This window comes from Salmo salar, chromosome ssa21 (genome assembly GCF_905237065.1).
Source record: "Salmo salar chromosome ssa21, Ssal_v3.1, whole genome shotgun sequence".
NCBI lineage: Eukaryota > Metazoa > Chordata > Actinopteri > Salmoniformes > Salmonidae > Salmo > Salmo salar.
Window position 1 is genome coordinate 54111094 of NC_059462.1, and position 24687 is coordinate 54135780.

Below are 24687 nucleotides of genomic sequence, written 5' to 3' on the forward strand. Positions count from 1 at the left end.
TGCCGTGATGACTCATAAAGTCTGCCTTGATGACTCATAAAGTCTGTCATGATGACTCATAAAGTCAGCCATGATGACTCATAAAGTCTGCCGTGAAGACTCATAAAGTCTGCCGTGATGACCCATAAAGTCTGTCATGATGACTCATAAAGTCTGCCGTGATGACCCATAAAGTCAACCGTGATGACTCATAAAGTCTGATGACTCATAAAGTCAGCCGTGATGACCCATAAAGTCTGCCATGATGACTCATAAAGTCTGCCGTGATGACCCATAAAGTCAGCCGTGATGACCCATAAATTCTGATGACCCATAAAGTCAGCCGTGATGACCCATAAAGTCTGATGACTCATAAAGTCAGCCGTGATGACCCATAAAGTCTGCCGTGATGACTCATGAAGTCTGCCGTGATGACTCATAAAGTCTGCCATGATGACCCATAAAGTCTGCCATGATGACTCATAAAGTCTGCCTTGATGACTCATAAAGTCTGCCGTGATGACCCATAAAGTCAGCCGTGATGACTCATAAAGTCTGATGACTCATAAAGTCAGCCGTGATGACCCATAAAGTCTGCCATGATGACTCATAAAGTCTGCCATGATGACCCATAAAGTCTGCCGTGATGACCCATAAAGTCAGCCGTGATGACCCATAAAGTCAGATGACCCATAAAGTCTGCCATGATGACTCTTAAAGTCTGCCGTGATGACTCATAAAGTCTGCCATGATGACCCATAAAGTCTGCAATGATGACTCATAAAGTCTGCCTTGATGACTCATAAAGTCTGTCATGATGACTCATAAAGTCAGCCATGATGACTCATAAAGTCTGCCGTGAAGACTCATAAAGTCTGCCGTGATGACCCATAGTCTTTCATGATGACTTATAAAGTCTGCCGTGATGACCCATAAAGTCAGCCGTGATGACTCATAAAGTCTGATGACTCATAAAGTCAGCCGTGATGACCCATAAAGTCTGCCATGATGACTCATAAAGTCTGCCATGATGACTCATAAAGTCTGCCATGATGACCCATAAAGTCTGCCGTGATGACTCATAAAGTCAGCCGTGATGACCCATAAAGTCTGATGACCCATAAAGTCAGCCGTGATGACCCATAAAGTCTGCCATGATGACTCTTAAAGTCTGCCGTGATGACTCATAAAGTCCGCCATGATGACTCATAAAGTCTGCCTTGATGACTCATAAAGTCTGCCGTGATGACCCATAAAGTCTGTCATGATGACTCATAAAGTCTGCCGTGATGACCCATAAAGTGAACCGTGATGACTCATAAAGTCTGATGACTCATAAAGTCAGCCGTGATGACCCATAAAGTCTGCCATGATGACTCATAAAGTCTGCCGTGATGACCCATAAAGTCTGTCATGATGACTCATAAAGTCTGCCGTTATGACCCATGAAGTCAGCCGTGATGACTCATAAAGTCCGATGACTCATAAAGTCAGCCGTGATGACCAATAAAGTCTGCCATGATGACTCATAAAGTCTGCCATGATGACTCAAAGTCTGCCGTGATGACCCATAAAGTCTGCCATGATGACTCATAAAGTCTGCCGTGAAGACTCATAAAGTCTGCCGTGATGACCCATAAAGTCTGTCGTGATGACTCATAAAGTCTGTCGTGATGACCCATAAAGTCAGCCGTGATGACTCATAAAGTCTGATGACTCATAAAGTCAGCCGTGATGACCCATAAAGTCTGCCATGATGACTCATAAAGTCTGCCATGATGACTCATAAAGTCTGCCATGATGACCCATAAAGTCTGCCGTGATGACTCATAAAGTCAGCCGTGATGACCCATAAAGTCTGATGACCCATAAAGTCAGCCGTGATGACCCATAAAGTCTGATGACTCATAAAGTCAGCCGTGATGACCCATAAAGTCTGCCATGATGACTCTTAAAGTCTGCCGTGATGACTCATAAAGTCCGCCATGATGACTCATAAAGTCTGCCTTGATGACTCATAAAGTCTGTCATGATGACTCATAAAGTCTGCCTTGATGACTCATAAAGTCTGTCATGATGACTCATAAAGTCAGCCATGATGACTCATAAAGTCTGCCGTGAAGACTCATAAAGTCTGCCGTGATGACCCATAAAGTCTGTCATGATGACTCATAAAGTCTGCCGTGATGACCCATAAAGTCAACCGTGATGACTCATAAAGTCTGATGACTCATAAAGTCAGCCGTGACGACCCATAAAGTTTGCCATGATGACTCATAAAGTCTGCCATGATGACCCATAAAGTCTGCCGTGATGACCCATAAAGTCAGCCGTGTTGACCCATAAATTCTGATGACCCATAAAGTCAGCCGTGATGACCCATAAAGTCTGATGACTCATAAAGTCAGCCGTGATGACCCATAAAGTCTGCCGTGATGACTCATAAAGTCTGCCGTGATGACTCATAAAGTTTGCCATGATGACTCATAAAGTCTGCCATGATGACCCATAAAGTCTGCCGTGATGACCCATAAAGTCAGCCGTGTTGACCCATAAATTCTGATGACCCATAAAGTCAGCCGTGATGACCCATAAAGTCTGATGACTCATAAAGTCAGCCGTGATGACCCATAAAGTCTGCCGTGATGACTCATAAAGTCTGCCGTGATGACTCATAAAGTCTGCCATGATGACCCATAAAGTCTGCCATTATGACTCATAAAGTCTGCCATGATGACTCATAAAGTCTGCCATGATGACTCATAAAGTCTGCCATGATGACTCAAAGTCTGCCGTGATGACCCATAAAGTCTGATGACTCATAAAGTCAGCCGTGATGACCCATAAAGTCTGCCATGATGACTCTTAAAGTCTGCCGTGATGACTCTTAAAGTCTGCCGTGATGACTCATAAAGTCTGCCTTGATGACTCATAAAGTCTGTCATGATGACTCATAAAGTCAGCCATGATGACTCATAAAGTCTGCCGTGAAGACTCATAAAGTCTGCCGTGATGACCCATAAAGTCTGTCATGATGACTCATAAAGTCTGCCGTGATGACCCATAAAGTCAACCGTGATGACTCATAAAGTCTGATGACTCATAAAGTCAGCCGTGATGACCCATAAAGTCTGCCATGATGACTCATAAAGTCTGCCGTGATGACCCATAAAGTCAGCCGTGATGACCCATAAATTCTGATGACCCATAAAGTCAGCCGTGATGACCCATAAAGTCTGATGACTCATAAAGTCAGCCGTGATGACCCATAAAGTCTGCCGTGATGACTCATAAAGTCTGCCGTGATGACTCATAAAGTCTGCCATGATGACCCATAAAGTCTGCCATGATGACTCATAAAGTCTGCCTTGATGACTCATAAAGTCTGCCGTGATGACCCATAAAGTCAGCCGTGATGACTCATAAAGTCTGATGACTCATAAAGTCAGCCGTGATGACCCATAAAGTCTGCCATGATGACTCATAAAGTCTGCCATGATGACCCATAAAGTCTGCCGTGATGACCCATAAAGTCAGCCGTGATGACCCATAAAGTCTGATGACCCATAAAGTCTGCCATGATGACTCTTAAAGTCTGCCGTGATGACTCATAAAGTCTGCCATGATGACCCATAAAGTCTGCAATGATGACTCATAAAGTCTGCCTTGATGACTCATAAAGTCTGTCATGATGACTCATAAAGTCAGCCATGATGACTCATAAAGTCTGCCGTGAAGACTCATAAAGTCTGCCGTGATGACCCATAGTCTTTCATGATGACTTATAAAGTCTGCCGTGATGACCCATAAAGTCAGCCGTGATGACTCATAAAGTCTGATGACTCATAAAGTCAGCCGTGATGACCCATAAAGTCTGCCATGATGACTCATAAAGTCTGCCATGATGACTCATAAAGTCTGCCATGATGACCCATAAAGTCTGCCGTGATGACTCATAAAGTCAGCCGTGATGACCCATAAAGTCTGATGACCCATAAAGTCAGCCGTGATGACCCATAAAGTCTGCCATGATGACTCTTAAAGTCTGCCGTGATGACTCATAAAGTCCGCCATGATGACTCATATGATGACTCATAAAGTCTGCCGTGATGACTCATAAAGTCTGTCGTGATGACTCATAAAGTCTGCCGTGATGACCCATAAAGTGAACCGTGATGACTCATAAAGTCTGATGACTCATAAAGTCAGCCGTGATGACCCATAAAGTCTGCCATGATGACTCATAAAGTCTGCCATGATGACCCATAAAGTCTGCCGTGATGACCCATAAAGTCAGCCGTGATGACCCATAAAGTCTGCCCACCCGTGATGACTCATAAAGTCTGCCGTGATGACCCATAAAGTCTGCCGTGATGACTCATAAAGTCTGCCGGATGACTCATAAAGTCTGCCGTGATGACCCATAAAGTCTGCCATGATGACTCATAAAGTCTGCCGTGATGACCCATAAAGTCTGCCGTGATGACTCATAAAGTCTGCCGTGATGACCCATAAAGTCTGCCGTGATGACTCATAAAGTCTGCCGTGATGACTCATAAAGTCTGCCGTGATGACCCATAAAGTCTGCCGTGATGACTCATAAAGTCTGCCGTGATGACTCATAAAGTCTGCCGTGATGACCCATAAAGTCTGCCATGATGACTCATAAAGTCTGCCGTGATGACTCATAAAGTCTGCCGTGATGACCCATAAAGTCTGCCGTGATGACCCATAAAGTCTGCCGTGATGACCCATAAAGTCAGCCGTGATGACTCATAAAGTCTGCCATGACTCATAAAGTCAGCCGTGATGACCCATAAAGTCTGCCATGATGACTCATAAAGTCTGCCATGATGACTCATAAAGTCTGCCATGATGACTCATAAAGTCTGCCGTGATGACTCATAAAGTCAGCCGTGATGACCCATAAAGTCTGATGACTCATAAAGTCAGCCGTGATGACCCATAAAGTCTGCATGATGACTCATAAAGTCAGCCGTGATGACCCATAAAGTCTGCCGTGATGACTCATAAAGTCTGCCGTGATGACCCATAAAGTCGACCCTTGCCATGATGACTCATAAAGTCTGCCTTGATGACTCATAAAGTCTGTCATGATGACTCATAAAGTCTGCCTTGATGACTCATAAAGTCTGCCTTGATGACTCATAAAGTCTGTCATGATGACTCATAAAGTCAGCCATGATGACTCATAAAGTCTGCCGTGATGACTCATAAAGTCTGCCGTGATGACCCATAAAGTCTGTCATGATGACTCATAAAGTCTGCCGTGATGACCCATAAAGTCAACCGTGATGACTCATAAAGTCTGATGACTCATAAAGTCAGCCGTGATGACCCATAAAGTCTGCCATGATGACTCATAAAGTCTGCCATGATGACCCATAAAGTCTGCCTTGATGACTCATAAAGTCTGTCGTGATGACTCATAAAGTCTGTCGTGATGACCCATAAAGTCTGCTGTGATGACCCATAAAGTCAGCCATGATGACCCATAAAGTCTGCCGTGATGACTCATAAAGTCTGCCGTGATGACTCATAAAGTCTGCCGTGATGACTCATAAAGTCTGCCATGATGACTCATAAAGTCTGCCGTGATGACCCATAAAGTCAGCCGTGATGACCCATAAAGTCTGCCATGATGACTCATAAAGTCTGCCATGATGACTCATAAAGTCTGCCATGATGACTCAAAGTCTGCCGTGATGACCCATAAAGTCTGATGACTCATAAAGTCAGCCGTGATGACCCATAAAGTCTGCCATGATGACTCTTAAAGTCTGCCGTGATGACTCTTAAAGTCTGCCGTGATGACTCATAAAGTCTGCCTTGATGACTCATAAAGTCTGTCATGATGACTCATAAAGTCAGCCATGATGACTCATAAAGTCTGCCGTGAAGACTCATAAAGTCTGCCGTGATGACCCATAAAGTCTGTCATGATGACTCATAAAGTCTGCCGTGATGACCCATAAAGTCAACCGTGATGACTCATAAAGTCTGATGACTCATAAAGTCAGCCGTGATGACCCATAAAGTCTGCCATGATGACTCATAAAGTCTGCCGTGATGACCCATAAAGTCAGCCGTGATGACCCATAAATTCTGATGACCCATAAAGTCAGCCGTGATGACCCATAAAGTCTGATGACTCATAAAGTCAGCCGTGATGACCCATAAAGTCTGCCGTGATGACTCATAAAGTCTGCCGTGATGACTCATAAAGTCTGCCATGATGACCCATAAAGTCTGCCATGATGACTCATAAAGTCTGCCTTGATGACTCATAAAGTCTGCCGTGATGACTCATAAAGTCTGCCATGACTCATAAAGTCTAGCCGTGATGACCCATAAAGTCTGCCATGATGACTCATAAAGTCTGCCATGATGACCCATAAAGTCTGCCGTGATGACTCATAAAGTCTGCCTTGATGACCCATAAAGTCTGCCATGATGACTCTTAAAGTCTGCCGTGATGACTCATAAAGTCTGCCATGATGACCCATAAAGTCTGCAATGATGACTCATAAAGTCTGCCTTGATGACTCATAAAGTCTGTCATGATGACTCATAAAGTCAGCCATGATGACTCATAAAGTCTGCCGGTCTGCCGTGATGACCATCTATAACCATAAAGTCAGCCGTGATGACTCATAAAGTCTGATGACTCATAAAGTCAGCCGTGATGACCCATAAAGTCTGCCATGATGACTCATAAAGTCTGCCATGATGACTCATAAAGTCTGCCATGATGACCCATAAAGTCTGCCGTGATGACTCATAAAGTCAGCCGTGATGACCCATAAAGTCTGATGACCCATAAAGTCAGCCGTGATGACCCATAAAGTCTGCCATGATGACTCTTAAAGTCTGCCGTGATGACTCATAAAGTCCGCCATGATGACTCATAAAGTCTGCCTTGATGACTCATAAAGTCTGTCATGATGACTCATAAAGTCAGCCATGATGACTCATAAAGTCTGCCGTGAAGACTCATAAAGTCTGCCGTGATGACCCATAAAGTCTGTCATGATGACTCATAAAGTCTGCCGTGATGACCCATAAAGTCAACCGTGATGACTCATAAAGTCTGATGACTCATAAAGTCAGCCGTGATGACCCATAAAGTCTGCCATGATGACTCATAAAGTCTGCCATGATGACCCATAAAGTCTGCCGTGATGACCCATAAAGTCAGCCGTGTTGACCCATAAATTCTGATGACCCATAAAGTCAGCCGTGATGACCCATAAAGTCTGATGACTCATAAAGTCAGCCGTGATGACCCATAAAGTCTGCCGTGATGACTCATAAAGTCTGCCGTGATGACTCATAAAGTCTGCCATGATGACCCATAAAGTCTGCCATGATGACTCATAAAGTCTGCCTTGATGACTCATAAAGTCTGTCGTGATGACTCATAAAGTCTGTCGTGATGACCCATAAAGTCTGCCATGATGACTCATAACATCTGTCATAATGACTCATAAAGTCAGCCATGATGACTCATAAAGTCTGCAATTATGACTCATAAAGTCTGCCATGATGACTCATAAAGTCTGCCATGATGACTCATAAAGTCTGCCATGATGACTCAAAGTCTGCCGTGATGACCCATAAAGTCTGATGACTCATAAAGTCAGCCGTGATGACCCATAAAGTCTGCCATGATGACTCTTAAAGTCTGCCGTGATGACTCTTAAAGTCTGCCGTGAAGACTCATAAAGTCTGCCGTGATGACCCATAAAGTCTGTCATGATGACTCATAAAGTCTGCCGTGATGACCCATAAAGTCAACCGTGATGACTCATAAAGTCTGATGACTCATAAAGTCAGCCGTGATGACCCATAAAGTCTGCCATGATGACTCATAAAGTCTGCCGTGATGACCCATAAAGTCAGCCGTGATGACCCATAAATTCTGATGACCCATAAAGTCAGCCGTGATGACCCATAAAGTCTGATGACTCATAAAGTCAGCCGTGATGACCCATAAAGTCTGCCGTGATGACTCATAAAGTCTGCCGTGATGACTCATAAAGTCTGCCATGATGACCCATAAAGTCTGCCATGATGACTCATAAAGTCTGCCTTGATGACTCATAAAGTCTGTCGTGATGACCCATAAAGTCTGCCATGATGACTCATAACATCTGTCATAATGACTCATAAAGTCAGCCATGATGACTCATAAAGTCTGCCATGATGACTCATAAAGTCTGCCATGATGACTCATAAAGTCTGCCATGATGACTCAAAGTCTGCCGTGATGACCCATAAAGTCAGCCGTGATGACCCATAAAGTCTGATGACTCATAAAGTCAGCCGTGATGACCCATAAAGTCTGCCATGATGACTCATAAAGTCTGCCGTGATGACTCATAAAGTCTGCCATGATGACCCATAAAGTCTGCCATGATGACTCATAAAGTCTGCCTTGATGACTCATAAAGTCTGTCATGATCACTCATAAAGTCTGTCGTGATGACCCATAAAGTCTGCCATGATGACTCATAACGTCGGCCATAATGACTCATGAAGTCAGCCATGATGACTCATAAAGTCTGCCATTATGACCCATAAAGTCTGCCATGATGACTCATAAAGTCTGCCGTGATGACCCATAAAGTCAGCCATGATGACCCATAAAGTCTGCCGTGATGACTCATAAAGTCTGCCGTGATGACTCATAAAGTCTGCCGTGATGACTCATAAAGTCTGCCATGATGACTCATAAAGTCTGCCGTGATGACCCATAAAGTCAGCCGTGATGACCCATAAAGTCTGCCGTGATGACCCATAAAATCTGCCATGATGACTCATAAAGTCTGCCATGATGACCCATAAAGTCTGCCGTGATGACTCATAAAGTCTGTCGTGATGACTCATAAAGTCTGCCATGATGGATTTAGTGAAAAACACTTAAATTGCTACTCTTCTGTCACCGAATGACCAATCTGCACCAAACGTGATATGTGGCATCTATGGACCAAGGTCTCTCAAAGCAATATTTTCCAGACTAGTACATAAAAAAACATGACTGCTATTGAATAACAAACATTCATGTGGGTGTGGTCTGGCACATAAATGTATATAAATCAGTCAAGGATATTCGTACTGCAAACACGTCTTTCCTTCCAGTTCTCTGCTGCCAATAACTGGAACGAACTACAAAAATCTCTGAAACTGGAAACACTTATCTCCCTCACTAGCTTTAAGCACCAGCTATCAGAGCAGCTCCCAGATCACTGCACCTGTACATAGCCTATCTATAATTTAGCCCAAACAACTCCCTCTTCCCCTACTGTATTCATTTATTTATTTATTTTGCTCCTTTGCACCCCATTATTTATATTTCTACTTTGCACTTTCTTCTACTACAAATCTACCATTCCAGTGTTTTACTTGCTATATTGTATTTACTTTGCCACCATGGCCTTTTTGCCTTTACCTCTCTTATCTCACCTCATTTGCTCACATTGTATATAGACTTATTTTTCTACTGTATTATTGACTGTATGTTTGTTTTACTCCATGTGTAACTCTGTGTTGTTGTATGTTGTCGAACTGCTTTGCTTTATCTTGGCCAGGTCGCAGTTGTAAATGAGAACTTGTTCTCAACTTGCCTACCTGGTTAAATAAAGGTGAAAAAAAATGTTTTAAAAAACTGTCAAGACACAACATATGTAAGAACATTCATATCGTCCACACGGTGGCGCTATACTGGGCACATGTTTATCTCTCTTGATCTGTTTGACACAGAGTGCTGAAATTTGGCACACATGCTCAGGGATATGAGTCTAGATAACCCACACGATACCTCAGACACCACTGGCCCAATTTTGACGAAATTTGAGTGCATGTTGCGTCTTACCATAGAGATCCGGAAATTACGAAATTACACTGATTGGTAGAAGGGGAGGGGGGCGTTATAGTAATCGACTGTAAGTACGATAGTCACGCAAACACCACTGGACAGATTTTGACGAAACTTGGATGAAAGATGAGTTTTGCCATGGAGATCCGTCATTTACTAAATTACACCAAGCTGTCACCAAGCTGTCAGACGAGACAGAACTTACTCACCAAGCTGTCACCAAGCTGTCACCAAGCTGTCACCAAGCTGTCACCATGCTGTCACCATCATGTCACCAAGCTGTCACCAAGCTGTCATACGAGACAGAACTTACTCACCATGCTGTCACCATGCTGTCACCAACGCTGTCACCAAGCTGTCATACGAGACAGAACTTACTCACCAAGCTGTCACCATGCTGTCACCATGCTGTCACCAAGCTGTCACCAAGCTGTCACCATGCTGTCACCAAGCTGTCAGACGAGACAGAACTTACTCACCAAGCTGTCACCAAGCTGTCACCAAGTTGTCACCAAGCTGTCACCAAACTGTCACCAAGCTGTCACCAAACTGTCACCAAGCTGTCACCCAGCAGTCATTCGAGACAGAACTTACTCACCAAGCTGTTACCATCATGTCACCAAGCTGTCACCATGCTGTCATACGAGACAGAACTTACTCACCAAACTGTCACCAAGCTGTCACCAAGCTGTCACCAAGCTGTCGCCAAGCTGTCACCCAGCAGTCACCAAGCTGTCACCAAGCTGTCACCAAGCTCTCTCTCTCAAGACTGATTGGATAGGTCGTGTGGAGGGCTCTGTCCTGTTTCTGATTGGATAGGTCGTGTGGAGGGCTCTGTCCTGTTTCTGATTGGATAGGTCGTGTGGAGGGCTCTGTCCTGTTTCTGATTGGATAGGTCGTGTGGAGGGCTCTGTCCTGTTTCTGATTGGATAGGTCGTGTGGAGGGCTCTGTCCTGTTTCTGATTGGATAGGTCGTGTGGAGGGCTCTGTCCTGTTTCTGATTGGATAGGTCGTGTGGAGGGCTCTGTCCTGTTTCTGATTGGATAGGTCGTGTGGAGGGCTCTGTCCTGTTTCTGATTGGATAGGTCGTGTGGAGGGCTCTGTCCTGTTTCTGATTGGATAGGTCGTGTGGAGGGCTCTGTCCTGTTTCTGATTGGATAGGTCGTGTGGAGGGCTCTGTCCTGTTTCTGATTGGATAGGTCGTGTGGAGGGCTCTGTCCTGTTTCTGATTGGATAGGTCGTGTGGAGGGCTCTGTCCTGTTTCTGATTGGATAGGTCGTGTGGAGGGCTATAATAATCAACTGAAATTCCAAACTTTATGTTGAAATTAGATTGATGTAACAACCTGTTAGGTTGGTTAAGTCAGGTTAAGTCAATATATTTAAGTTGAAGTGTTTTACCCTAATTTCAATGTTTACAACGTTGGTTGAAATTAGATGAAAATAGCAGCCTACTGGTCGATAACTTTTTTTTCAAATCCAATGTATTTTCCACGTTGATTCCACATCACAGTACCTTGAAAAAATGATGTTGAAACAACGTTAATTCAAGCAGTGTGCCCAGGGTTGTTTTTTTAAAACTTTACTCATACTTAGGCAAAACTGACCTTTTTTATGTGCAGTGGGCCTCACTTGGTAATTGAATGAAGTTTTCGTATGGCGAATGAAAACATGGCCCAGGGGATATACGTTAGGACAGAAAGATGGGAAGATGGGAAGATCTCCAGCGAAGGAGATTGCATTTGTCAGTCAGCTGTTAGTTGAATGAATTGGATCGCACTGATATGTAACAGCTTTTGGGTTCTTAGGTATCTAAACACTTTGGTCAGGGGGCAAGACTGCATCCCAAATGGAACCATATCCTCTATACAGTGCACTACTAGGAATAGGGTGCACTACTAGGAATAGGGTGCACTACTAGGAATAGGGTGCACTACTAGGAATAGGGTGCACTATAAGGAATAGGGTGCACTATAAGGAATAGGGTGCACTATAAGGAATAGGGTGCACTACTAGGAATAGGGTGCACTATAAGGAATAGGGTGCACTACTAGGAATAGGGTGCACTACTAGGAATAGGGTGCACTACTAGGAATAGGGTGCACTATAAGGAATAGGGTGCATTATAAGGAATAGGGTGCACTACTAGGAATAGGGTGCACTATAAGGAATAGGGTGCACTATAAGGAATAGGGTGCACTATAGGGAATAGGGTGCACTATAAGGAATAGGGTGAACTATAAGGAATAGGGTGCACTATAAGGAATAGGGTGCACTACTAGGAATAGGGTGCACTACTAGGAATAGGGTGCACTATCAGGAATAGGGTGCACTATAAGGAATTGGGTGCACTATAAGGAATAGGGTGCACTACTAGGAATAGGGTGCACTATAAGGAATAGGGTACACTACTAGGAATAGGGTGCACTATAAGGAATAGGGTGCACTATAAGGAATAGGGTGCACTACTAGGAATAGGGTGCACTATAAGGGATAGGGTGCACTATAAGGAATAGGGTGCACTACTAAGTAATAGGGTGCACTATAAGGAATAGGGTGCACTATAAGGAATAGGGTGCACTACTAGGAATAGGGTGCACTATAAGGAATAGGGTGCACTACTAGGAATAGGGTGCCATACTAGGAATAGGGTGCACTATAAGGAATAGGGTGCACTACCAGGAACAGGGTACACTTCTTGGAATAGGATACACTTCTTGGAATAGGGTACACTACTAGGAATAGAATGCACTACTAGGAATAGGGTGCACTACTAGGATTAGGATGCGCTACTAGGAATAGGGTGCACTACTAGGAATAGGGTACACTACTAGGAATAGGATGCACTACTAGGAATAGGGTGCGCTACTATGAATAGGGTACACTACTAGGAATAGGGTGCACTACCAGGAATAGGGTACACTTCTTGGAATAGGGTACACTTCTTGGAATAGGGTACACTTCTTGGAATAGGGTACACTTCTTGGAATAGGGTACACTCATAGGAATAGGGTACACTACTAGGAATAGGGTGCGCTTCTAGGAATAGGGTGCCATTTGGGACGTGTCCCATGTGATTTGTTAATTTACTGTATAAGTCAGGTATACTGTAAATCTTCCCCAGTGATTAAATGAAAGCACACCTCAGGAGGTGAATGGCTCAACATGGATCCGTCTCTTGGGGATCAATACCTTATGTGTTGTGCGTTCTAGATTGATGGAGGAAGGTAGATATTTCATTTCTCCACAGTGATTTGCAACATCATGTTTTTGAGACCATATATGGTGTGAGCATTTCCTCATTGCATAAAGCGTTCACGTCAATAGAATTTGATTGAGCCTTTTGAAGACATGACTAATAAATGTCCTTATAGCTCAGAAAAACAGTATGGATGTAAATATTGTGACGTTCCAAGAAGTAAATGTCCAATAAGTGATCCACAGGAAGTCTGTGTGTCAGGACATGCTATCTGATATCATTATGTTACTACTACCTGCTATCAGAGACATGCTATCTGATATCATTATGTTACTACTACCTGCTATCAGAGACATGCTATCTGATATCATTATGTTACTACTACCTGCTACCAGAGACATGCTATCTGATATCATTATGTTACTACTACCTGCTATCAGAGACATGCTATCTGATATCATTATGTTACTACTACCTGCTACCCAGAGACATGCTATCTGATATCATTATGTTACCCCTGCTATCAGAGACATGCTATCTGATATCATTATGTTACTACTCCTGCTACCAGAGACATGCTATCTGATATCATTATGTTACTACTACCTGCTACCCGAGGCATGCTATCTGATATCATTATGTTACCTGCTATCAGAGACATGCTATCTGATATCATTATGTTACTACTACCTGCTACCCAGAGACATGCTATCTGATATCATTATGTTACTACTACCTGCTATCAGAGACATGCTATCTGATATCATTATGTTACCTGCTATCAGAGACATGCTATCTGATATCATTATGTTACTACTACCTGCTACCAGAGACATGCTATCTGATATCATTATGTTACTACTACCTGCTATCAGAGACATGCTATCTGATATCATTATGTTACCTGCTATCAGAGACATGCTATCTGATATGTTACTACTACCTTCTACCCAGAGACATGCTATCTGATATCATTATGTTACTACTACCTGCTACCCTGAGGCATGCTATCTGATATCATTATGTTACTACTACCTGCTATCAGAGACATGCTATCTGATATCATTATGTTACTACTACCTGCTATCAGAGACATGCTATCTGATATCATTATGTTACTACTACCTGCTATCAGAGACATGCTATCTGATATCATTATGTTACTACTACCTGCTATCAGAGACATGCTATCTGATATCATTATGTTACTACTACCTGCTATCAGAGACATGCTATCTGATATCATTATGTTACTACTACCTGCTATCAGAGAGATGCTATCTGATATCATTATGTTACTAATACCTGCTATCAGAGACATGCTATCTGATATCATTATGTTACTACTACCTGCTATCCTGAGGCATGCTATCTGATATCATTATGTTACTACTACCTGCTATCAGAGACATGCTATCTGATATCATTATGTTACTACTACCTGCTATCAGAGACATGCTATCTGATATCATTATGTTACTACTACCTGCTATCAGAGACATGCTATCTGATATCATTATGTTACTACTACCTGCTATCAGAGACATGCTATCTGATATCATTATGTTACTACTACCTGCTATCAGAGACATGCTATCTGATATCATTATGTTACTACTACCTGCTACCCTGAGGCATGCTATCTGATATCATTATGTTACCTGCTATCAGAGACATGCTATCTGATATCATTATGTTACTACTACCTGCTATCAGAGACATGCTATCTGATATCATTATGTTACTACTACCTGCTACCAGAGACATGCTATCTGATATCATTATGTTACTACTACCTGCTATCAGAGACATGCTATCTGATATCATTATGTTACTACTACCTGCTACCCAGAGACATGCTATCTGATATCATTATGTTACTCCCTGCTATCAGAGACATGCTATCTGATATCATTATGTTACTACTACCTGCTATCAGAGACATGCTATCTGATATCATTATGTTACCTGCTATCAGAGACATGCTATCTGATATCATTATGTTACTACTACCTGCTATCAGAGACATGCTATCTGATATCATTCTGTTACTACTACCTGCTATCAGAGACATGCTATCTGATATCATTATGTTACTACTACCTGCTATCAGAGACATGCTATCTGATATCATTATGTTACTACTACCTGCTACCCTGAGGCATGCTATCTGTTATCATTATGTTACCTGCTATCAGAGACATGCTATCTGATATCATTATGTTACTACTACCTGCTATCAGAGACATGCTATCTGATATCATTATGTTACTACTACCTGCTATCAGAGACATGCTATCTGATATCATTATGTTACTACTACCTGCTATCAGAGACATGCTATCTGATATCATTATGTTACTACTACCTGCTATCAGAGACATGCTATCTGATATCATTATGTTACCTGCTATCAGAGACATGCTATCTGATATCATTATGTTACCTGCTATCAGAGACATGCTATCTGATATCATTATGTTACTACTACCTGCTACCAGAGACATGCTATCTGATATCATTATGTTACACCTGCTATCAGAGACATGCTATCTGATATCATTATGTTACTACTACCTGCTATCAGAGACATGCTATCTGATATCATTATGTTACTACTACCTGCTATCAGAACTTGTTGTGTCGGGACACGCTATCTGACAACAAGCTGATTTAAGAAGAAATCGTCAACCCCGTTACTTTATTTGGCACTTAAGGAAAGATATTGGAATTTTTTGGTTGACTCTTAAGTTGAAATACATAACTCTTATTTTCCTGCAACTCGATGAAACCCTACTTGAGCCAAGATATGAACTGTTACTTGTCAGTCTCACTAAGGTGTGAATGGCTGTATGCACTTCACTTTATTGTTTTTTATTTAACTAGGGAAATCAGTTAAGAACAAATTCTTATTTACAATGACGGACTACTCCGGACGACGCTGGGACAATTGTGCGCCGCACTTTGGGAACTCCGAATCGCGTGTGGATGTGATACAGACTGGATTCGAACCAGGGACTGTAGTGACGCCTCTTGCACTGAGATGCAGTGTCCTGGACTGCTGCGCGACTCGGGAGCTCCACTACACATATAGCATTTAAAATCAACGTTGAACCTTGCATTATCTATTCCTAAATTGTAAATGATATTCTGTAATACTATGTGCATTGTTATTGATATTATTTAAACATGTTAGATTATAAGTAATACATCTTGGTTGATAAGTCCTGTGTGGCTCACTTGGTAGAGCATGGCACTTGCAATGCCAGGGTTGTGGGTTTGATTCCCATGGGGGACCAGTATGAAAAATGTATGCACTCACTACTGTAAGTCCCTCTGGATAAGAGTGTCTGCTAAATGACTAAAATGTAAATACTTTAATTAATTGTAAATATAACACTAGCTCTCTTTTGTTATTTTTCAATGTTTTGTTGTTGTGAAGAGAAAAATATGAGGAAAAAAGTACCGATGGATGTAATGTAATGTAATTGCAAATCCTCCAGCTGACAGAGAATTTAAGATTTAACACGTGAAGGAATCTACACTGCATAGTAAACACTGTAGAGGATTGAGGACAATTTATGACCATGGCTTTCAGATATGAAATACATAGGCAGATTTACTGATGGTCAAATAATTAAGTTGAGGAAGGGGAAGTAAAATAATAATTTCCTTATGGTGATGTCACGAAACCCATTTAATTTGTGTTAAAGTAAATGACATTTTGTCCGAAGTCCTAATGGAGCTTTTATGAGCGCAGTGATTTAAAAATGACTCCTAAAAGGTATTTTGTATGTCTTCACCACAGGGTATCCACCATAGAAGTACATTTTACATATGCTCTTATCCAGAGCAACTTACAGTAGTGAATGCATACATTTCATACCCCATACTGGTCCCCCGTGGGAATCGAACCCACAACCCTGGCATTGCAAACACCATGCTCTACCAACTGAGCCACACAGGACCGTAGAATGAGATTATATTTCTATTACCTCCACTCTTCAACAAAAGGTTTTATTTTGGGGGGATTGAATGCTTTCCTCTTCTTTCCTCGCATATGGAGGTCATGAGTTGTCAACTCATTCATATATTTTTTCCCCCTCATACATAAGGAAAATTCACATATTTTTTAAATTGCACCTATAGGCTGTGTCTGTTTGAAGACTTGCAAAGCCTATGTACAAGAGATTCTTTATGACCCGCAGCAGAAATTGTGCTAAAAATGACTAACGCGTGTCGGGAAAACGAAGGAAAATTGTCCCTCTCCGTTTGCCGTCGTTACCATAGAGACGGAAACAATTATTTCTATGGAAACTGGAGCGTGGATGACTACCGTTGCTCTTAGCACTGGATAAATAGTGAATGAAATGTCAAAACTGATGTTTATTTCATAATATTACATTTGAATGAGGTAAGGAAGTGTCATATTTAAGATAACATGAAGAGCAAAATGGCTGTCATTCTCAATCAAAAATGTAGCTAGTTGTTGCGATTCTTACTTCCTAACGTTAGCTAGCTAGAGGTTATGGTGCTTTCAAGACCACTGGGAACTCGGATAAAAACGAGGTCAAATCACGATTTCGGTGATCTTTAGGTTGGAAATTCGGAACTCTACTTGTAGTTCCGAATTGGATGACCGTTATAAACGATTTTTCCCAGTCGGAGCTTGTTCTTTTTTGTGAGTTTCCAGTTGTCTTGAACGCACTGGAAGTCGAAAGTTGTAGATTTCCCAGTTGTTTTGAATGCGGCATTTGCCCATCTCAATCTAGTGCCCAACTCGATTGTTGCGCAACTGAGTCCGTCGTCCTGATGAGCCCTTCCCAGCTAGTTTATGTTGGATAGCTGGCAACAAAAACAGCATGGCACTAGTTAAAACTTGTAAAAGAAAGTGACGTTTATTTAAATGGGCGAAATAACTTGTAGTATAGGTCACCATGTCCAATTTGTTCCATCCCACTTGATTGTTTATCTCGAGTAGCCTACCGAGCCTAATAACGTGTAGCCTAATATTGGTCACGGTGATACAGTCCACTGCTCAGAGGGGAGACAGCATGAGGCACTTGTCTTTCACTCCCGCTTGTCTCAGTAAGGAGAGAGAAGTCACTAGATACTGGCTTCACTACCAGACCAGGGTGACAGCTACGGCATTAACGTCTAATGTTTGTAAAACAATATATATATATATAAATAAAAGTGTAATTGTTATATAATTACTCCAATAAAAACGGTATGATTCTGAACACACAAGTCCAAATTTCGGCAGAAAAGTTCAAACATTTTGCTGAAGTTTCTATCCATAAGCGTAACATAGCATGCTAGGAAGGGCTCATCCGGACGACTAAACCGGGTGGCCACCTAGCGTATGTTTTAGCCTCGTACTAACCATGCTAAAGTCGCGAATTGACATTATATCAGGTCAGTTCCTATAAGGCTAAATCCGTAATACCGTATATCCTCGCCCCCACAGTTCACTCATATGGTGCTTTCAAGACAACCGGGAACTCGTGAAAAAACTAGGTAAAATCATGACGCCCGTTATCTTCAGGTCGGAAGAAACGTTATTTTTTCCATTCGGAGCTTGTTTTTTCCCTTAGTTCCCAGGTGTCTTGAACACACTGAAGTGGAAAGTCTGAGATTTCCCAGTTGTGAACGCGGCAATAGCACCAACAATCGGATGCATCCGGTTTTCAACAATACTGTTAGAGAGGAAGAGGAGACAGATAATTTACTCTGGCCAGAAATATGCCTGTGTGAGATAAACCCCTTTTTTTTGCATGGAGGTCTATTACAGATTGTCCAATTTACTTGGGGCTTATTTGATCGAATAAGTTTTGTAATGTTTACGCTGTTACAAATGTACTGATATTAGTGGATGGACGTGGCATTCCGGCAACTTTGAGGGGGGAAAAATGACTTAGTTGTGTCCAAGGTGTATTCACTTTGCTTGACCGTTTGCTATGTTGCGGAACGGTTTGTAATGAACTACACATTTCCTCAAAACATTCTTGAACAAACTTTTGAGATAAGTTTCTTCCCATTTGGTGGCTGTGTGACTTGAATCAATCAGTGGGATGTATTTTAAAGGACAGTAGCCATGCTGACAGCGTTCCCCAAACCCTTCCAGCTACGTGAGGTTTCGTAGTGCTTAAGTTGTTATGAGTGTGCTGTATGGAGGTCAACCCCAAAAAATGTTATGGCTTATTTGCTACGTGAGGTTTATTCGAATAGAAGTTTCGTAGTGCTTAAGTTGTTATGAGTGTGCTGATAGAACTAGGACACGTGGGAGAAACAAACCTTTATATCGCAGTTGTCTCTAGATGTCTATGCATATTCATGAAATGAGGCTAGTAGCATAGCATCTCACTCTCTTAAGTACAGGCGCCAAAAAAATGATTACGATAATGAGATATATTCACCAATACAAAGAAAGGCTAGGCAGCCCTCCATGCCGCTTCGTGGACAACGACTCCTATTGTTAGAGAGGAGAGACATGTAATCTTAGTTAAATAAATGAATACATCTTCTCAGTATATCCATAATCTTTGCTTCAGTCACTGACAACATGTATTTCAATTGTTAGGACGGTCTCTCGGCTATCTTTTCAATATAATACATTGTATTTGATACAGCTAAATTCAACCTAGCTTCCTTTTCCGCCTGCTAAATGACGGTTACACTCATAGCCACTGTAGATTTTATGTGCTGCTATTTGTCTAGCTAACAAGCTTGTGGTGAAAATATACAAATAGTATTGCCTTAAGTGTTTGCCAACAATTTAGTTTGTTTTGTAATATCAGCAGCATGACGTTGTAAAATAGCATACACCTTGTGGTTTGACCAATCAGAAAATTGCAGTCATTAGTTACAGAAATGTGGACAGACTGCATAAGTAACATGAAACACTCCTACAGCTTATTCCCCCCCAATGTCAACTTGCCAAGTCATATAGAAAAAGCAAGGGAATGAATGTCAACTTGCCAAGTCATATAGAAAAAGCAAGGGAATGAATGTCGACTTGCCAAGTCATATAGAAAAAGCAAGGGAATGAATGTCGACTTGCCAAGTCATATAGAAAAAGCAAGGGAATGAATGTCGACTTGCCTAGTCATAGAAAAAGCAAGGGAATGAATGTCGACTTGCCAAGTCATATAGAAAAAGCAAGGGAATGAATGTCGACTTGCCTAGTCATATGAAAAAGCAAGGGAATGAATGTCGACTTGCCTAGTCATAGAAAAAGCAAGGGAATGAATGTCGACTTGCCAAGTCATATAGAAAAAGCAAGGGAATGAATGTCGACTTGCCTAGTCATATAGAAAAAGCAAGGGAATGAATGTCGACTTGCCTAGTCATAGAAAAAGCAAGGGAATGAATGTCGACTTGCCTAGTCATAGAAAAAGCAAGGGAATGAATGTCGGGGGCAAACATCCCCAGGCTGTTTTGCTGACGATAAGGAAGAAACATATCATCGATTTTTTTGCTACTGGGGTACATCTGAATGTCGACAGGAATCCATAGACTACTTCTAATAACAAGAGTTTTTTAGTATTTTTATTTTTTAACATTAATTGTATTTTTGTATTATTCAAATGACGGTGAATACAGCCGTAATGGTGAACTTGGGTTGTACATTGGTTATGTAATAACCTAACCTATGCAGAATAACTTGCTACCTATGCATTATGGGTGCTGTTCATTATATCTTTCTTCCCAGAGATGTTGGCTGAGGTTCCAGGGAACCCTCTAAGCTCTGGCCCCCTCTGGACAGCCACCTGTGGTAAAGATGAAAAGGTAGGAAGTAATAAAACAGTCATTCAACTATATTTAAAAAAAAAAAAGTAAACTTTTATTTATCTAGGCAAGTCAGTTAAGAATAAATTCTTATTTACAATGACGGTCTAGGAACAGTTAGTTAACTGCCTTGTTCAGGGGCAGAACGACAGATCTTGACTTTGTCAGCTCGGGGATTCGATCATGCAACCTTTCGGTTACTAGTCCAACACTCTAACCACTAGGCTACCTGCCGCCCCTACACTCTAACCACTAGGCTACCTGCCGCCCCTACACTCTAACCACTAGACTACCTGCCGCCCCTACACTCTAACCACTAGGCTACCTGCCACCCCTACACTCTAACCACTAGACTACCTGCCGGCCCTACACTCTAACCACTAGGCTACCTGCCGCCCCTACACTCTAACCACTAGGCTACCTGCCACCCCTACACTCTAACCACTAGACTACCTGCCACCCCTACACTCTAACCACTAGGCTACCTGCCGCCCCTACACTCTAACCACTAGGCTACCTGCCGCCCCTACACTCTAACCACTAGGCTACCTGCCGCCCCTACACTCTAACCACTAGGCTACCTGCCTCCCCTACACTCTAACCACTAGGCTACCTGCCGCCCCTACACTCTAACCACTAGGCTACCTGCCGCCCCTACACTCTAACCACTAGGCTACCTGCCGCCCCTACACTCTAACCACTAGGCTACCTGCCGCCCCTACACTCTAACCACTAGGCTACCTGCCGCCCCTACACTCTAACCACTAGGCTACCTGCCGCCCCTACACTCTAACCACTAGGCTACCTGCCGCCCCTACACTCTAACCACTAGGCTACCTGCCGCCCCACACTCTAACCACTAGGCTACCTGCCGCCCCTACACTCTAACCACTAGGCTACCTGCCGCCCCTACACTCTAACCACTAGGCTACCTGCCGCCCCTACACTCTAACCACTAGGCTACCTGCCGCCCCTACACTCTAACCACTAGGCTACCTGCCGCCCCTACACTCTAACCACTAGGCTACCTGCCGCCCCTACACTCTAACCACTAGGCTACCTGCCGCCCCTACACTCTAACCACTAGGCTAACTCCTGCCCCTAAATTAGTTTAAGAGCAATTAGTTGCTGTTAATACCATATTAGTTTTTTATTAATTGAATGCCAATGAGTCAGACTTACAGCGGGAAGCTCTTTTACTATAGCTCATGCTGACGATGCTTTGACTTAAAGCTACTCAAACAGCTCCCTCTGGTGGCAATATGCACACACAACAGGTAGGGACACTCCTTCCCTATCATTACAGTCATCACTGTGTAGCAGGCTTTTATGGTCCCCTTGTATATGGAATCCATGTCACTCTTATTCTGCCGAGGGCTTTTGCCTCTTGCCAGGAGATCCCCATTTTACTGAGTTATTGAAGTGTAATGTCTGCAGTTATCTTTAGTCCATTTGTCTCTGTGTCTCCCTCTCTGTGACCCCAGGGCCCAGGCCTAACCCTGCAGCGGTCAAGGGATGCCCAGAGGAAGATGTCCTCCCAGCGTTGCTGCTTCCTAGGGGTAGAGACCTGGGCAGAGCTGAAGTGGGAGGACTGGGAGCTGGGAGGGGAGTTCACTAAGACCCTGCTGCTGAAGAACATCCATAGTAAACTACAGAAACTACGTTTCAGGTGAGTCTGGTGTCAGGGATTATTTCTCTAGAGTTGGATCTGAAGTGGCATCCTATTCCCTATGTAGTGCACTTCTTTTGGCCAGAGACTCATGGGGCCAGAGCCAGATGTAGTACACTACATGCTCAGCAGGATTTCAGAGTTTCTCTTAAAAATGTAACGTGTTACGATGAACATACTTTTTTGATGCATTAATTCCGCATAGTTACAGGATTAATTCCGCATAGTTACAGGATTAATTCCGCATAGTTACAGGATTAATTCCCGCGTGGTGACAGGGTTAATTCCGCATAGTTACAGGATTAATTCCCGCGTGGTGACAGGGTTAATTCCGCATAGTTACAGGATTAATTCCCGCGTGGTGACAGGGTTAATTCCGCGTGGTTACAGGATTAATTCCGCGTGGTTACAGGGTTAATTCCGCGTTGTTACAGAGTTAATTCCGCGTAGTTACAGGATTAATTCCGCGTGGTTACAGGGTTAATTCCGCGTGGTTACAGGGTTAATTCTGCGTGGTTACAGGATTAATTCTGCGTGGTTACAGGATTAATTCCGCGTGGTTACAGAGTTAATTACGCTTGGGTCACAGGGATAAATTCCGCGTGGTTACAGGATTAATTCCTCATGGTTACAGGGTTAATTCTGCGTGGTTACAGGGTTAATTCAGTGTGTTTACAGGATTAATTCCTCACGGTTACAGGATTAATTCCGTGTGGTTACAGGATTAATTCCGCGTGGTTACGGGATTAATTTCGCGTGGTTACAGGATTAAAACAGGAACAAGTCAAAGGTTAACAGTTTAGGCATTGATTCAGAGTGGTTACGGTTAGGGCTATGGTTTTGGGGAAGGTTTCAAACTAAATAGTACATAATGACATGATATTACCATCAGGTGTCATCAGTATTCACAGCATTCTCTCGTCTTGTTAGAGCATTGTGAACTGCTGTAGTGCATTGGTCAGAGCAGCGCCTTTCGGGCTCTGATCGTCATCAGTTTGTGCCCAGTGCTGGACAATTGTTTTAATTTTTTTGTGAGTGCCGAGGAAGGCATATATCAACGTTCTCTGGACCTTGATAACACGTTCTCTGGACCTTTATAAAACGTTCTCTGGACCTTTATAGCACGTTCTCTGGACCTTTATAACACGTTCTCTGGACCTTTATAGCACGTTCTCTGGACCTTTATAGCATGTTCTCTGGACCTTTATAACACATTCTCTGGACCTTAATAAAACGTTCTCTGGACCTTTATAGCACGTTCTCTGGACCTTAATAAAACGTTCTCTGGACCTTTATAGAACGTTCTCTGGACCTTTATAACACGTTCTCTGGACCTTAATAAAACGTTTTCTGGACCTTTATAAAACGTTCTCTGGACCTTTATAAAACGTTCTCTGGACCTTTATAGAACGTTCTCTGGACCTTTATAACACGTTCTCTGGATCTTTATAACACGTTCTCTGGACCTTTATAGAACGTCCAAACTTTCTAGTGGTTAGAGCGTTGGACCAGTAACCGAAAGATTGCCTACTTTTGACTACTTTAGTACACATATAAGTGAATTTGTCCCAATACTTTTGGTCCCCTTAAATGGGAGGACTAAACTAATTTCTAAACCATTTACCCGATTTGCACTTTAACCTCATAGTCATGGTATAATTTCAAATCAAAAGTGCTGGAGTACAGAACCAAAACAACAAAACATATCACTGTCAGAGGGCACTGTTTATACAGTGCCTTGGAAAGTATTCAGACCTCTTCCCTTTTTCCACATTTTGTTACGGTACAGTCTTATTCTAAAATTGATTTAAAAAAATGTATCCTCAGCAATTACACACAATACCCCCAAATATATATATATGTTTTTAAATAACTTATTAACATAAGTATTCAGACACAAAACTGTGGTCAAGTGCATCCTGTTCCATTGATTTTGATTTTTTTCTTTTGATCATCCTTGAGATGTTTCTACAACTTGATTGGAGTCCACCTGTGGTAAATTCAATTGATTGGACATGATTTGGAAGGGCACACACCTGCCTATATAAGGTCCCACAGTTGACAATGCATGTCAGGGTAAAAACCAAGCCATGAGGTCAAAGGAATTGTCCGTAGAGCTCAGAGAGAGGATTGTGTCGAGGCACAGATCTGA

The 24687-nt window shown here is 42.5% G+C and overlaps 1 protein-coding gene across 3 annotated transcripts in view; it reads left to right on the top strand.

Annotated features, from left to right (window-relative positions):
- Window positions 1-17386: 17386 nt before the first annotated feature.
- The window catches only part of cfap65 (cilia and flagella associated protein 65), a 57199-nt gene continuing 49898 nt past the window's right edge, over window positions 17387-24687 (top strand). For 2 of the 3 annotated variants that reach the window (XR_006761243.1, XM_045704912.1), the window contains exons 1-3: window positions 17387-17489; window positions 20790-20866; window positions 22351-22535. Coding sequence is in view for 1 of the 3 variants with exons in the window: in XM_045704912.1 (XP_045560868.1) it covers window positions 20792-20866; window positions 22351-22535 (260 nt within the window). In the remaining 2 variants the exon portion in view is untranslated. Of the gene's footprint in view, window positions 17490-20789; window positions 20867-22350; window positions 22536-24687 lie in introns of those variants that run through there. The other variant, XM_045704913.1, reaches the window with a different exon arrangement.